This window comes from Lonchura striata, chromosome 6 (genome assembly GCF_050655825.1).
Source record: "Lonchura striata isolate lonStrDom1 chromosome 6, ASM5065582v1, whole genome shotgun sequence".
NCBI classification, from domain to species: domain Eukaryota; kingdom Metazoa; phylum Chordata; class Aves; order Passeriformes; family Estrildidae; genus Lonchura; species Lonchura striata.
In genome coordinates, this window is record NC_140708.1 from 37,297,800 (window position 1) to 37,313,288 (window position 15,489).

At 39.7% G+C, this 15,489-nt stretch overlaps 1 protein-coding gene across 1 annotated transcript in view; it reads right to left on the bottom strand.

Moving 5' to 3' along the window:
* CPXM2 (carboxypeptidase X, M14 family member 2) overlaps positions 1-15,489 on the bottom strand; it is a 71,388-nt gene that overhangs the window by 15,953 nt on the left and 39,946 nt on the right. The window contains exons 4-7 of the mRNA XM_031505292.3: positions 10,630-10,714; positions 10,187-10,337; positions 2,470-2,558; positions 661-784 (exon numbers count right to left, since the gene is read on the bottom strand). Coding sequence (XP_031361152.1) covers positions 661-784; positions 2,470-2,558; positions 10,187-10,337; positions 10,630-10,714 — 449 coding nt within the window. The remainder of the gene's footprint in view (positions 1-660; positions 785-2,469; positions 2,559-10,186; positions 10,338-10,629; positions 10,715-15,489) is intronic.

The following is a 15,489-nucleotide window of genomic DNA, read 5'->3' on the forward strand; positions in this document are numbered from 1 at the left end:
ATTTGATTAACCATATCTTATTATACTCACATATTCAACATGTTAGAGGTAGATTTTAAAAGTTTTGATGGTCTAAAAGTCACATGAAAAATAATTTGCTAGAAGAGAATTTTCCTAACAACCAATCTAAACACATTATCAGGGTATTCATGGATAGAGCAAAGCACAAAATTCCTTTATTCCAACAGCTGTCCCAGGCACTATCACAGTGAGAAGGACCAAAGACTGAATTACTTTCTATGCTGAAGAATTATATCATGGTAGGAAATTGAACTGCAGACCTCATGAGTGAAAAATTATTTGGAGATTTGACCTGTCCCTGCTTGCAATGCATTAAGGTAAATTTCTATCCAAAGCTACATCAATCCCATGACTAAAATCCATTCCCTGGTATTAAAGTTCACTTTTATTTTATTACTGTGAAGAATGATCATTAAAGAATTTGATCCCACATTCAAAATGTCCTCGAGTTATGCTCACCCTCCCCTTCCCAATTTAGAAATACAGTGCTGAGGTTCCTCCCACATACATTTGAAATCTTTGCTGCCATGAATATAATTCCATCAGTGATAATTAGTGCAGATACAGAGAAAGAGGAAGGGGGAAAAAGCCAAATCCCAACACCCCTTCAACAGATTTAGTTAAGATTAAAATCCTAACCAACTTCGTGTTCTCCTGGGTTGTCAGAAATCTCGACTGCATACAGCTTCAGTCCTTGGTTGCTTTTTCCAATATTATAGATTCTTGTGATATTTGGGCACATTTTATTCACAGTTTTCATCAGCTGTCAACAAAAAAAGAGAAAGAAAGAGAACATATTTAGACAATGCAGCATCAAAATAGATCCACAATAAATTGGTTCATTCTAAATTGGATGTGGCACAAGCTCTTCATTGCTTCTCTGATTACCTCTTAGTTGTAAAAACTTTATGTTTAGTTCATGAATTTATAGCTCTGCTATCTCCTTTTTAAAACATTATGCCATGGAGAATAATTAAAATAATGGAGAGTGATTAAAACAACCACACTCTGTGAGGCACTATAGATAAGGTGACTGAGGGTGTCAGTGCACAGAAATGCATTTATTTTGCAGGCTGCCACATTTCAATAGAAATATGAATTTCTTTTTCCCTCTGCCAGCAAGTAGAGATATTGCATTAAAAGCAGTTCTATTTTAGCTAAAGGCTAAAACCCTAGTGTATAAATAATGTTACTGACTCAGAGCTGTGTTTACTAATTTCTCTCCTCACACCTTCTTCCAATTGAAGCCAACTGAGCTGGCTGTTTGTTTGTTTGTTTGTTTGTTTTTAATAAGAAGTTGACTCTGGCAGTTATTTCATTTTGCACTGAAGTTTTGAGAATAATTTTGGGAATATAAGACTTGTTGCAATGCAATCCACCATATTCTGCCCACCAGTGATTAAAATCCAATAAGCTTTACAAAAAATAACTATTTTGACACAGAAGAAAAAAGAAATTGGGAAAGTGCACAGTTCACAATTCTCAACTACAGTCACAGATTTTCCATTTGTATGAAGAGTGCAAAAACATTCTGGTTTAAAGCTGTGTTCTTTTCCCCAAGATATTTCTAACCTGACCAACCTGCAATGACAACCTAAATACATTTTATTTTATTGTTCTTGACAGTAATTATGCCAATTGCGTTCCTACTCGTCTAATCTTTGTGCTAAGAAATATAGGCCATGAAATCTCTACCAAAATAAACGTGTGACTCAGTACACAATTGCTCAATAAAACCCAGTGGTGATTCATGCAGTATAAATACACTGAAAATCCAGCACACAGCAAGTGATTCACACACACCAAGTCCAAACATATTATCTTTATATTTGAAGAGAAAGTGGGCAGAAATATTTCTTCAGGATAGCCCACACTTGTGTCTGTGGTGATATGAAGCAAGATTAAAAACAATAACAAAGGCAAGAACTTGTTTGAAGTTAAAGGAACAAGATTAACAAGGCTGGTAGATTTAAAATTATACAAGCAGAATTTTTTTTCTGGTGTTTCTGGTGAATTTTTGATGATTTTCACAATTGTGAATATGGAATTGGACTCTAGAGTTTATTCTGATTATTCAAACCCACTGAAATATATGAAAAAACTGATGTCTAAATCAGAGTAAAATCTAGAAGGAGAAACCACTGTGTCATTCACCACTCAAATACATATGGAAGAAAAAGATTGGCACATTATATGAAAATTCTTCCTCTGTCACATAGTGTCACCTATTTCAGGTTAATTTATGTACAAATTAGGACTTTGGGACTTTATTGGACTGCTTCATTTAATAGATTAAAACAGAGAAAATATTTAAAAAACATATTGCAGACAGAATTTATTAATAATTTAAAATTAAAATAATATTTTTATTTTTGTGGAATTTGGATTCCACAGGACTGAAAAGCCTCACCCATCCACCACCCAACACACACCAGCCTCTTTGCCTACCTGCCTCATCTCCTTGTAGTTGTGATGCTTAAAATCCAGATTATCAGTGGTTGTCATTTCATTTCTTCTGTGGTAGTAATTGTTTGGGTCTGAGAAAAGAAAAAAAGGAGTTTTCTCATGCTTAGGAATTTCAAATATAGAGGTGATTTGGCACAATGCATGTAAGGAATGTGGAAATCTGAATTCCACTGTCCTGTGTATACTTAAAACAGGTTTTCGAAAGCAAAACTCAGAGAAACAACTAATTTTAAATATTTCTAATCACTGCACAAATCAATTCATAAAGATCCAAACAAAAGTAAGGAGGCATCAGCTTTCCAGACAGCTCCTCTGAACAGAAAACCTAAACTTCAACAGAAAAGCAGAAGGGCAGCCTTAGGCTGCAGAGGAGGGAAAAGTCATTGGGAAATGATGAGTCAGATGCAAGATAAAAGAGTGGAAGAAAAATCAAATTAGAGAGAAAAGCCACACTAAATGTTTTGTGTCCACTTGATTAATTTACTTTTGCAAGGAATTTTAGTTTTCCTGATGAGTATTTTCCATGCCTATGCACTGATTGCAAAACGTGGAAAGGAATAATTTGGTATATTAAACATTCTTAATCATCTTCCAAAAGAGTTCCTGTGGAAGTCAGAGGTGTTTATTACTAAAAATTTACATATTCACTTATTTATGGATGTAATTTATTGTTTGTTCATTTTGAAGTATCAAAAGTATATATGGTTAGAAAAGAATTTTTTGTCTCCTTGACATTCCAAGCCCTTCACCTGGAAAAAAAAAAAAAAACAAAACAAACAGGTCAAGACTGTTATGGCTCAGCTTTGAAGTTCCTGATAAATGTGCTCCTAGCCTAATCTATTATGATTTATTTTCAGAGACAAACAAGTCTATTTGGAAAACATCAGACACATTCCTTAACTTGCCACATCTGGGATGTCTGGAGTTCTCAGTAATTATTTGTCAAGCCAGTGGTTGTCAGGCTTCTATGAAAAATTGTTTCCCTTCACACAAAATCATCTTCATTGGTTTAAAATTATTGGGGGGAAGTGAAATATGAAAAAGTCTAAATATCATCCTGTCTTATTGCAACACAAAAAGACATTGTCCCTAGAGAAAAAAAAATTGGTTTTAAACAGTGTCACCTGTCAGCTGTGCCTTTTTTTTGGGGGAAAAAAGAACAATTCTGAGTAGGAAAAATATGTAGTTACCATCCTACAGCAACAAATCCTCACTGAAATTATGGAAAACTCACAACAGTGCAAAATACTTTATAACATTTTAAGTTTCATATTTCTGGCATTAAAACCACTAAATATTCCCATAAAATCCTAACATTTTTGGGATGTTTTGCACTATTTAAGTTATTTATGAAATGAAACATGCATAAGCTTCACAGTACCATGACCCATCCTTGTCTCCACTTCCATTTCCTAATCTACAGCAGAGATGCTGGAAGGTCAGTTGAAGTCTGCTCTACAAATACGACAGAAAAATGTCCAAAAAAATCTTGTCTCATCAAAACCCATATTAATTTGTAGAAATTACTCATTAATATACTGATGAGGAATGGAAATCATAAAGAAAACCCACACTTCTCAAAAGAGACAATGTGTTCAATGCCCCCCACAATATCTTCATCATTGAAAAAACACCTCCATGTTGCAAAAATATAAAAATAAACGCCATAAAACTGCCAGGATGTTGAAAGTTTTCTGTATCCCCATGAGCCAAAATATACAGCAACTGATTTTTTTTTTTTTCCCTGATACTTTAATCCCATTCCTTTCAAAGCCTGGCTCTTTTTCCATACATCAAACACTAATATCATGGGAATGACTGTGAATGCTGTAGAGTTAGTGGAAACTTAAAAAAAAAACTATGCAGTGAGAATGATGGTATCTCTGGCCCTTCCTCAACAACAGAGCTCAATTTGACAGTTCCCTGGGGAATTAACACTCATACTTTGCCAGGCTCTGCTGCAGCCTGCTTGGATCGCTGGATTTCTGCTGCAGCAGGAATACAGATTAGAACATTAAGAGCTAAAATATAGAAAGGCAAACAAGGCTTGCACACAGCTGGATGGGTCCACTTTGGCAATTTTTTTTTTTTTTATAAAACTGAGAATAAGAGACTGAAAAACTCAAAACAACGAAAGAGTTATAAGAGAAATAGACTGATTTATTCACAGAAATTCTGGAGGAAGTCTGGCTTTCTTCCATGCAGAAAAGATCCTGCAAAACTGTGGCACTCATGTTTATACAGAGGGATATATTAACTTTTTCTGCCATTAATCTGTCTTTGTATCACCAGTAGAGGTAATGAAGTTTGCTGGTAGAGGCACCTTGTGCTCTTCATCCTTCTATTGTTGTAAAGATGGACAAGTGACTAAAGCTGTTAAATCATAGAGTCATAGGAGCACAGAATTCCTTGGTTTGGAAGGGACCTTAAATCCCACCCAGTGCCACCCCTGCCATGGCAGGGACACCTTCCCCTGTCCCAGGTGTTCCAAGCCCCAGTGTCCAACCTGGCCTTGGGCACTGCCAGGGATCCAGGGTGGGCACCCTGTGCCACAGCCTGCCCACCCTGACAAGGAATAATTCCTTCCCAAAATCCCATCTAACCCTGCCCTCTGCCATTGGGAAGCCGTTCCCTTGTCCTGACACTCCAGGCCCTTGTCCAAAGTCTCTCTTCATATTTTTTTGGAGCTTCCCTCAGGCACTGGAAGGCCTCAGTTAGGTCACCCCAAGGCCTGCTCCTCTCCAGGATGAACAATCCCAATTCTCTCAGCTTTGCCTCACAGCAGAGCTGAACCATCCCTCTGATCATCTCTGAGGTCTCCAACAGCTCCGTGTCCTTCTGATGCCTCGAGTTTCAGCTTTTCTATTTCTCAGATTCTGTGCTGCTTTAGTGTGTGGGTCTGGGTTCCATATCAGGGGATGCTGAGCTCTGCACAGAGCAGGGAGACAAAACAATTCCTGCTCCAGCTGGGCACCAAGGACAAATGATCCAAACCTCAGCCCAGGAGCACAAACACCGTGGGCTGGAGAGAGAAAAACCAGCAGGGTGGGACTGATGGGCTGGAGCTGGAATGGGACAATGAACTCCAAGGTGCCAATGGAGCAGAACTGATCCCAGGGAGAGCCCCGGGAGCGCTCGTGCATTTTGGGACCATTTTGGGTCATTTGGGTGCAGCCCTGGCTGGGCTCTGGTGCTGCCCAAGGTGGATCCATGAGGAGATCCTGGAATAAATCCCTGCTTTATTCTGTGACTCTGTCCAGCCTCTGTTCTAGGGCAGCCTCACAAGGCATCACCTTCTGTGCTGGAGATCCCAAAACTTCAGGTGGGTTAATGCCCAAACTACCCTGCAGCATGAGGGCTCAGAAAACTGCCCAGCAAAAGTACCAGAAAGGATGAATTGCTTGGCAGTTGATGGGAAAAAAGGGCATTTTCACTTATTACAGCTCTACAGCACCTCAGCCAGTGAGGCCCTGATGCTGCCAGCAAGTTTCAGCTTCTCAGAAGTGCTGCTACAAATTTAGGGCATATTGAAGGCAATCCAGGGATTCAGAGAAGTTTTTAATAAAATGAATATTCTGGTTTAAATCCTTTAGGATGCCTTAAAAACCCCAAAGTGCTATTTCACAAATGACTGGGTTTTTTTTCATTTTTTTAATTTCCGTTTAATTTAAGTGAATTTGACTTGTCTTCATTAAATTGAACATCTCACAGACAGCAAATGTGTAATCTGGAAATAAATCCACTGGCAGCCACATCAGGTGATCCTAAGTTTTTTTCCACATGATCTATTTCATGGCAGACTCATGAGCATTGCTCATGAGCATTAACATCACACATGAAATCAGCAATGAAGTAATATTTTTCAACTATAAACTGATTATTTTTTCCTTTTATTCTCAGAAGTAGATGTGGATTTAGAACTGCTGTTTACATGGACATTTATAATGAAAGATACTTGTAAAAAGTCACATTTTTATCAAAAAATGAACAGAACTTTAGACTTGACCAGGTAGCCTGGAACTAAAAGAGAAGCAGTAAAAATCAGACTGAAGCCACTGCAAAACATAGTACTCCATTACAGAGCTGTTAAAATTAATTTTATATCTTGGGTTCAAAGTAATTTCATGATCATGGTACCAGTGATAGTTTTCTATATAAGAACTATTAAAAATTAAATTTCATCACAGATTTATTCCACTAAAATAATTGTCTCCTGCCCTGAGTACTCTACAATATAAATAAATGCATGAAGGACTCAACTGATTTTCTCTTCCAAGTTTCTGGGTGCTTTGGATCCCATGCAATTTCATTTTGACCTTCCTTAGGTTTGAAAAAGAGAAGGCAAGGAAAGCACATCCATCCCTCTGAGGCAATTGCAAAGATTGTGTGTGTCAGTCTCCCTCTATGTAAATACCAGCATTTTTGGAAAGTGGAGAGGGAATTAGATGTTTTTGGGTTTTTTTCTCTTTTTGCCCTCTTTTTTGAGACATGGCAGCACTGATTGTTGTTACAGGTAAGATTTTCTGGCATCTTTCCTCCACGGAGAAATGTCTTTCTCTTGGTGAAACAGTAAATCCCTTCTGTTGCCCAAAGATAGCACTGACAGTTGAACAACACAGCTTTCTTTTTTTTTTTTTTTTTTTTTTAGAGCTACTGCAACAATCTAGAAAAGGTTGTTTGTCCAAATACAACAAAAATGTATGTTATGGAAAAGTATAAGCATTTCACTGATCAAAATTATAATTATCTTATATAGTACTGATTAGATAAGTATGTTCCAGCTGTCCAAATAGTGTTTTATCATGATTTATCCAATTTTTAGTGCATCTAGCACATGCAGCAGGTTTTATGGACAGAGCCCAACCCACAGGAATGGATTCTAGCTGTCTTTAACCATTTCCATCTCATTCTGACAGTTAATCAAACCTGAATATCAATCTTATTCAGGTTTTTTCTTTTTCTTTTATCCTTTTTCCTTATTCCTTTATTACCCACCCTTGAGAGCCTGCTTGATGGAAAGCTGATACAGAGCACAGACTGAATGCAAATGGTTTAATATATTCAGGTATTAATGAAGGCATAAACCCTAAAATCACAAGTCTAGATGACATGAAAAAAAATTCAGAATTATAAAAAATAGGTTTATTTCCCTCCACCCTCCTTTACTTGTTAGGGTATTTCCCTATGCCCTGGGCTTTGGAAAGGCTATAAAAGTGTGAATTAACAGAGATTTACCTCCTAATTTTGACAAATTTAGGAAAATCGGTCATTTTTATGGGAAAAAACCTGCCAGGCCTTAATTTCCAGTCCCACAGTCAATACAGAGTGTTAGAGCAGCACTGTCAAAGTTGCTGCTCTCATGGCCAAACCAGCCAGAGATTTAACTTGGAATGAGCAAAAAGACACCAATAAAGGGGTGAGGAATCCACTTAGAGGGAGCTGCAAACACAAGTCCCATCCCAGAGGAAGAAAACGTGCGTGGAGAGGCCTCTGGAACCTGGGGAAGAGCTTTGTCCCGGGCGCCTCGCGTGCGATGCGCAACATGAGCAAGGAGAAAGAAATGCCAGCTCTTTCTGAGCTAAAAAGATGGGTCAGCACTTATCAAAACCTATTAGTTCTTCAGTCCAATTACATTCTGAATGAACACACCCCATTCCCATTGTGTTTCTCAATGAATGATTCTGGCATTTTCTTTCAGGAATATACTGAATCAGCCACTGCGGGCAATTAACTCAATAAATGACTACCAGGGGGATGCTCTGATGCTGTTTCCATGTGAATCCAAGATCTGTGAAAAGCTGGAAGAGCACTCAGCAGGACAGTGCTGAAAGTGGGGATGTGTTCCCAGCTTCACCCACTGACACAAACCCGTGAAGCTGAAGGATAACCAATGCCAGCACTGCCAAGCACAATCTGGCCCTGGATGGGTGTAAAGCCAGTAAGAATCCAGGGTAAAAAAACTGCTGCACTCAATAAAAATCATTCTTTCCAAATGTCTTCAAAATATCTTTCCAAATACTGCCTTTTTCCTGTTTAGATGCAGTTTTAGGGGAGAGAAGTGGATCATAAGGATTTCCCTACAAATTGCCCTACAAAACAGTTTGGGTGTCATCTCTGTTGTTCCCTGGAGACCTCTGTGTGTGTGTCCTGTGTGGCAGTAAAAAGTCATGGTGCTGAAGAAAGGTTCCTCCTCCTTCAGCCTAACACCCTGGTTTATAGAGAGCAGATCCACACAGGAATTTGGGAGAAATTTCTGCTCTCAGGGAGTCCTTTTAGGAGCTGAGAGGAAATGTTTGCTGTGGACTTGCCCATCACAATGGGAAACAAGCAACACACAGAGGTGCAGTGTTCTAAACCCACAGCTGAAAGAAATCAGAATCCTCCTGAAAACAGGGAAATTCACATGTACAGGCACCTTTGGTCACTGCCATCAAGTCCAGGATGCATTTTTTACCCATTGACTATCTGTGTGCTGCTAAATTTCAGTGCTTATGATAACACATCTACAGACTAAAATTTATGACAATGCTTGCCCCACACTTCTCTTTGGCAGAGAATTATCCCTTCCATGCCCCAAATAGTGTTCTTTTGTTTTGTTTTTCCCTGAGTGTTTAAAGATCTAAAGGACAAAAATCAAGCTTGGTCTGCTTGGCATGTGAAGACCCTACATCACCAGAGGAGCTGGAGGCAGCAAGTTCTGAACAGAAGAAGGAACAGTAAAAGCAACGATGAAAGGCTCTGGTAAGGCAGTTTTTTTATGGCTCTAGTATTTCTTAAAACACTAATCACAGACCTCTGCAAAAAAAAAAAATCCCCATGGTGCCAGAATTTGAGATCAAAGAAAACAACAACAACCAAAAAAAAATAAAAGCAGATGAGAGGTGTGGAATGAGTAGTGAGTAATTTAGAAAATATTTGAGAAAAGAGGGTTTTTAAATATTTATATACATGTACACCCAGAAAGGAAGACATAAATCCACTACAAGATTATTCACAATTTGCCTAGCAGAATCATGGCTTTGGCAGAATTTGCAGTATTGAATGGTTTTGGGTTTCTTTTTTTAAGTGGCTTTGCATAGCATAGGACAATTTCCCCTCAGTTCTGATTTACCAGGGATGATGCTGGATTTAATAACACTTGAAGTATCCTAGAAATTCCTTACAGCTCAAACTCCCCTCCTTCCTCCCTACTAGCTAAGCACTAGTTCAGCAACAGGATTTGCCTTCAAAATATTTCAGGGAAGTCCTATGACCTATATAATGAAATAGAAATAAAAATTGAAAATCAGGCTCTATGATTGTTATTTCTTGCCTTACAAGCTTGAGACATCTGCAAATGCTTGTCCTAGTACATAATCCAGTTGTCTCCATTGAACATGTGCACTCAGGAAGATTTACTGATAGATTTACTTTACTGCGCTGCATTTAAGCCCAAACAACAAAGAAAATCTTGTTAGATCACCAGTGCAATCATGTTTAATTAATAAAGGGAATTGCCTTTATTAATAAAACAGATACCATGAGTTGCATATCAAAACTTATACTGTCTGTGGGCTTGGGCAGACATTTCTGTTTCTTTTTGCATAACGCTACTCACTAAAGATAAATATTATACCGAAAGCAAAGCTATCCAAAGGAAATGCAATTTTTGAGTCTTGCCACATGCAGCCATGCCAACATTAATGAAAAAGGCTCTCACCTGGCAAGGGGCAGCCCAGGATTTCCAGCCTCATGCAGATGCTGCCCTCCTGGAACCAGGAGCGGGGGTTGATGCGGATGTACCGCGCCACCAGCGGCACCGGCAGCATGTTCAGCACTGGGATCTCCTTCTCGCTGTTCCCTTCAAAAATCTGGCCAGGCCAAACAGGGGGAAATGGCAACGTCAGTGCTTCAAACTGTCTCTGAGTTCTTTTGGTAAGAGAAATGTAAAATCACCTTTCAGGTCCCGGCTGATGGTGGCTCGGGCCAGAGCTGCTCTTTGAGGATGGCAATCCCCCCATTCCCCCTGGGTAAATCTGTGCCTTGGGATTTGCTCTTAAAAGTCATGGGACCACTGAGAGATGCTGCCACTGACTAATCTGTGGCCAGCCCCTGCTTTCCCACCTCTGTTCTTCCTGATAAAACATGTTTTGTTGTACTCACCACATCTCCAGATTCGTTTCTGACAGCAGTCCACGCATGGCTGTCATTGCTCACCAACACTCTGTAAGAGGTCACCCAGTTACTCCTTGAAAAAGAGAATAAAAAACTTACTTTTCATAACTTAGAATGACTGTACATTATTTAGCTTATAAGGCTGCTAGAAGTGGAAATCCCATTTGGCAAAGTCATGCCAATCTGGATTCAACAGACTATTCAAAAAGCCTGGCACATAGAAGCAAAATCCTGGTGAGATAATATTCTGGGATTCCAGGGGGTGAGAAACTCTCTGCTCTCCTCTCCTTTTATATGCAGAGTTTGGGATAAATGGCTTGCCTAGAACAGATTTATGCAGTGTTCAAAGATCATCTTTTCAGCTGCAGAACATTTATTAGTTCTGCTGTTATTATCAGAGAGATTGGGAAAAAAGTAATAAATCCTCAAGGATGAACCATCTGTGAATTTCAGCCAGCAAAATTTCCATTTCTTTCAATAGAAGAATAAATGGTGCCTGCAGTTATTCTTGTATTTATTATCAAGCGATAGGGACAGAGAGACAATTGATCACAGGACTACTGCACTCCTACAATATCCTGATCAATCCCCAATAGGCTGATTTTTCTAATGTCATCTGATTTACAGCAAATTCCCCTTTCATCTAAAAAAGTCAAATACCTCAGTTATGCCTCATCTGGATCCATCTAAAGAAGAGTATGAGGAAATGTAAACTGCTGCTTTCTGTATTCTGGATTAAAGCTGTGGAGTTTCACAATGCATTACCTGTGGAAATGTGTGTACAGGACTGGAGAAAGTTATACCAACTCTCCTCTCACATTTGTTACTCAGAAAGAGCAGCAGTGATTTAATTTTTCCCCTAACACCTGCTTTCAGTAGGCAGGGACTTGGAGGAGAGTTGTGGCCTGGAGGAACATTTGTACCATGAAGTCAGTGCAGGATGATTAAATTCTATATTTATGTGCAGGGCTCTGGAGCTGCTCTTCTTCAGCACAGGTTCTTAGCTAAGCTACAGCCCATGGCTGGGAGTGAAACCAGGGTTAGGAAAGCTCTTGGCACTGGAGAGAAGAAAATGGGACTTTGGGGCAGATGCTGGAGAAGCAGCAGAGCATAAAAAATTGGAGATCAGGAGTGCCTGGAAGGACAGACACACCTAAGAACTTCCCCTTGTACTGCTCCTGTACAAATACAACTTTGATTTGTTTTGGTTTTTTCCTTTAAAATCAACTAATAATAGCAAAGTACCTATGAACACACACACCCACACTGAGCCCACTGTGCCTGTGTGGGTTCAAAGACAAACCAGCTCACTACAGAGTCAGGCTTCTAATGAAGATCAAAAAGGGACAAGGATGAAACCAGAGTAAAACCATCAGTTCACCAAACCTTTTACAAAGCAGTCAGCTGAGGATTTTTATATATCTGAAAACAAAGATGAGGTAAATATTTAGTAGGATTTTGAAACTCACTCCTGGAAATTCTATACTAGTGCTCCCAAAACTAAAAAAATGAGATTTGGAAAAAAACCCAACACAATAACAACTGAACAAACCCAGCTCTGTTTTAGACACTAAACCAGTCCTTTGCAACTCTTTCACCAGCCTCCTTCAATGAATAGACTTTGCCATTCATGTTAGATTAAATGGAAAAATCTTGACTATTGCCAAACAGACAACTTTTTGTTATCGCAGTGAAAAGAAGTGTACATCTATCACTTGTAATGCACACAACTTTAGTATTTGGTAAACAACTGTAACAAGTTAGCAGCACTCTGAAAATCCTAATTGTCTGCCTTTCAGTAGAAGGGCTCCTGGGGTAGGAGATTTACTGCAGAGCTGAGAAGTGCCGTGCTGGCTTCCCTAGAATTTGGCTGTAAATTGATAAATGACACACAACAAAATAAATAGTGACTTCAGCATGTTGGATAAGTTTCTCCTGACTCTTGCAAAGAACTTTCTTGCCTCAGCTTCTCTGTGTCCTTAAGCTGAAGAAAGGCTGATTTACTTCTGTCAAATAAAGGAGCTGACAAGAGGGAAAGAGAGGGACTTGTGACAAGGACATGGAGTGCCAGGACAGGGGTGATGAAAGAAAATAGGTTTGGATCAGATATTGGAAAGAAATTCTTGGTTATGAAGGTGGTGAGGCACTGGCACAGGGTGCCCAGAGCAGCTGTGGTTGCTTCTGCATCCCTGGAAGTCCAAAGCCAGGTTGGACATTGGGGTTTGGAGCAGCCTGGGACAGTGGAAGGTGTCCCTGCCCAGGACAGGGGCTGGTATGAGATGAGCTTTAAGGTCCCTTCCAGCCCAAACCATTCTATAAAATGGCCAACAGCAAAACTCTAAAAAGAGGAAAATAGCCTTTTCTGAATTACTATAAAAATATAAGCTGAGAGCAAAACTCCTGGGTTTGAAGGAGGGTGCTGGTGGCACTGTACATATTCAATGCACATAAAATTATATTGAGCTTTTTGGTATTTTTTTGTGGTTTTTTTTATTATTATTATTTTTATTTCCTTTTTCATTTTGTTGGGGGTTTGCATGAGCTTTGCATAATTGGTTCTTGGCCATCTCTCAAAATCAGACTAAACGACCAAAAGAGACAACAACACAAACTAGGTAACATCATTGCTTCTGAAGTATTACAGAATTTTTTCACTTCAACTGCACAGATCAGATTAGGAGGACAAACACAACACATCCATATTCATTGCTCAACATCTGCATAAGAAATTCAGAGTCCTAAAGTCACATAAAACCACAACAACCATGGACTTTTGTAAGAAAATCATGGCACATATAGGATGTTCTAAAAGAACAAGCTTGCTGTACTGACATGAGAAAATGTTGCTGTCACAGTAACATTTCTAAGCTCAGACTTTCATTTAACATATTTTGATTTTCTCACTCCCTAGCATTACAAAAGTTCAAATTTCTCCCAAAGGAAAACATATACAGATAGTCCTGCACATTTTCCATCTTGAGTGGCAGCAAGTAACGTGCTATGGAGAGGCAGAATGCAATTAAAATCCTAATGGGCTGCATCCAGTCCTGGACACTGGCAGGATAAAATGACCTCAGAGGGTCATGGATGAGGTAAATCAGTGCACACCATTAACTATTTATTGTGTGCCTGTGAGCAAAAAGCAGAATAAAAACATCACAGGGAATCAGATTCTTCTCTCACTGGCACTGCATGCAAAGCTGCCTCCAGGGGCTTAAATCCTTCCCCCTTTTCCCCCCAGTGTCACAATAAAAAACAGATTCTGATAATATTAAGAAGGTTCCTCTCAATTCAGACTCCCCTGGGACATGGCACTTTCTCCCTAAAAGCCACATTCCCCATGCTGGGGAAGGGGAGCTCTGTGTGTGTTCTTGTGGTCAGAGGATCTGGGAAAAAAAACTAGCAAAGCCTAATGCTCAGGGCTTTGGCTGAGTGTCTTCAAATCTCAGACACTTTTACAGCTCCAGACCAGACAAGAACACCCAACTCACTAAATCCTCCCAAGAGCTGCAGTTTTCCCACCGTGTGTGGCATGGGACAGCTGCTAACCCCAGGAAGCAGCTGGATGTGTGGCACCTGCTCCAAAAACAGCATTTCCCAGGATCCCGGAGTTCCAGAAATACCTGGTTTATTCATGTAGACACAGAAATCTGAAGCTTTTCTGTGGCAATCCATCAGAGGAACACAGCAGCTACAGCAAAGCCTTGTGCTAGGAGAAGAATTGGGGAATTTTGTCTGTGTGATCACCTGGTGACACCAAGATCCATCTCCTCGGGTTTGGGATTTGCAGACAGGGATTTCTGTCACATCCAATCTCTTTGGGGCCCATCAGCACTGAGCAATAAAGCTGTCTAAGGAAGGCTGAAAGAAAGCTGTAATGACTTCCAAGACTCAGGATGTCCTTGCTGTTGTTTCAGAGAACCTCTTCTGGTTTCATTCTATAAAATCTCCCAGGATCTACCATTGCACTCATAAGAGAAAAATACAGATATTTTCTGGGTTTATAGAGCTGATGAGACAGAATTCCAGGGAAGTCCTAGGCCAGCATTCAAAAAAGAGTTCATTAATCATGAAGCTCTTTCTTGGCAGAGGGCAAGGCAATCCAGAAGCCATTGTGTGACAATCCAAGAGGGTTTGAGGTTACCCCCAGCTTATCACCCTCTGCCACTTCTGCCTCACAGATTTCCTCCATGCTGGAAAAAGATCATGAGGAACAGATTTGACAGAGATCCTTTGGATTCAGGTGCATCCTTTTTAAATAATCTCTTCTAAAATTTATGGCAGCCTTATTTCTTCAGAAGCAGCCTATCTGAAAAATCTCAGTATCTCCTGACAATATTAATCAATTCCTTTCAGAGACAGTAAATGCAAAAATCAAATTACTCGAATTCACTTCATGTGGTGGATTTTTGAATTATTACTAATTACTTGATTTTTATCTGCAATGCATTGGCCTTAGACAAAGCTTATTTGAACACCTTCAGTTTCAAATTCAGTCTCTTGTGATGCATGGAAATATCCTGCTTTTCTATTTTCATCCAAAAAGAAAAGCTGAGGGATTAAATAACTTGCCTGGGGACAGAGAGAGTAAACCTGAATCAAAGCAGAGAATTAAAAGCAGCTCTCCTACAGCTTTGCAGGTTCCTGTCCCAATAATCAGCTTTTCCTTATCTAACCACGGCATCAGCTACTGACCATAGGCAAAAAGATCATGGGCAGCAGCAGAACAACAAAACATCTCCCAGCTGTGCCTGCCCTGATACCATTTCCTGGCTTTTCTCTGTGAGTGTTGGACCCAAGGCTGAATCCCAGCTCAGGAGAGCACACAACAAGTGCTGAATGGGAAGC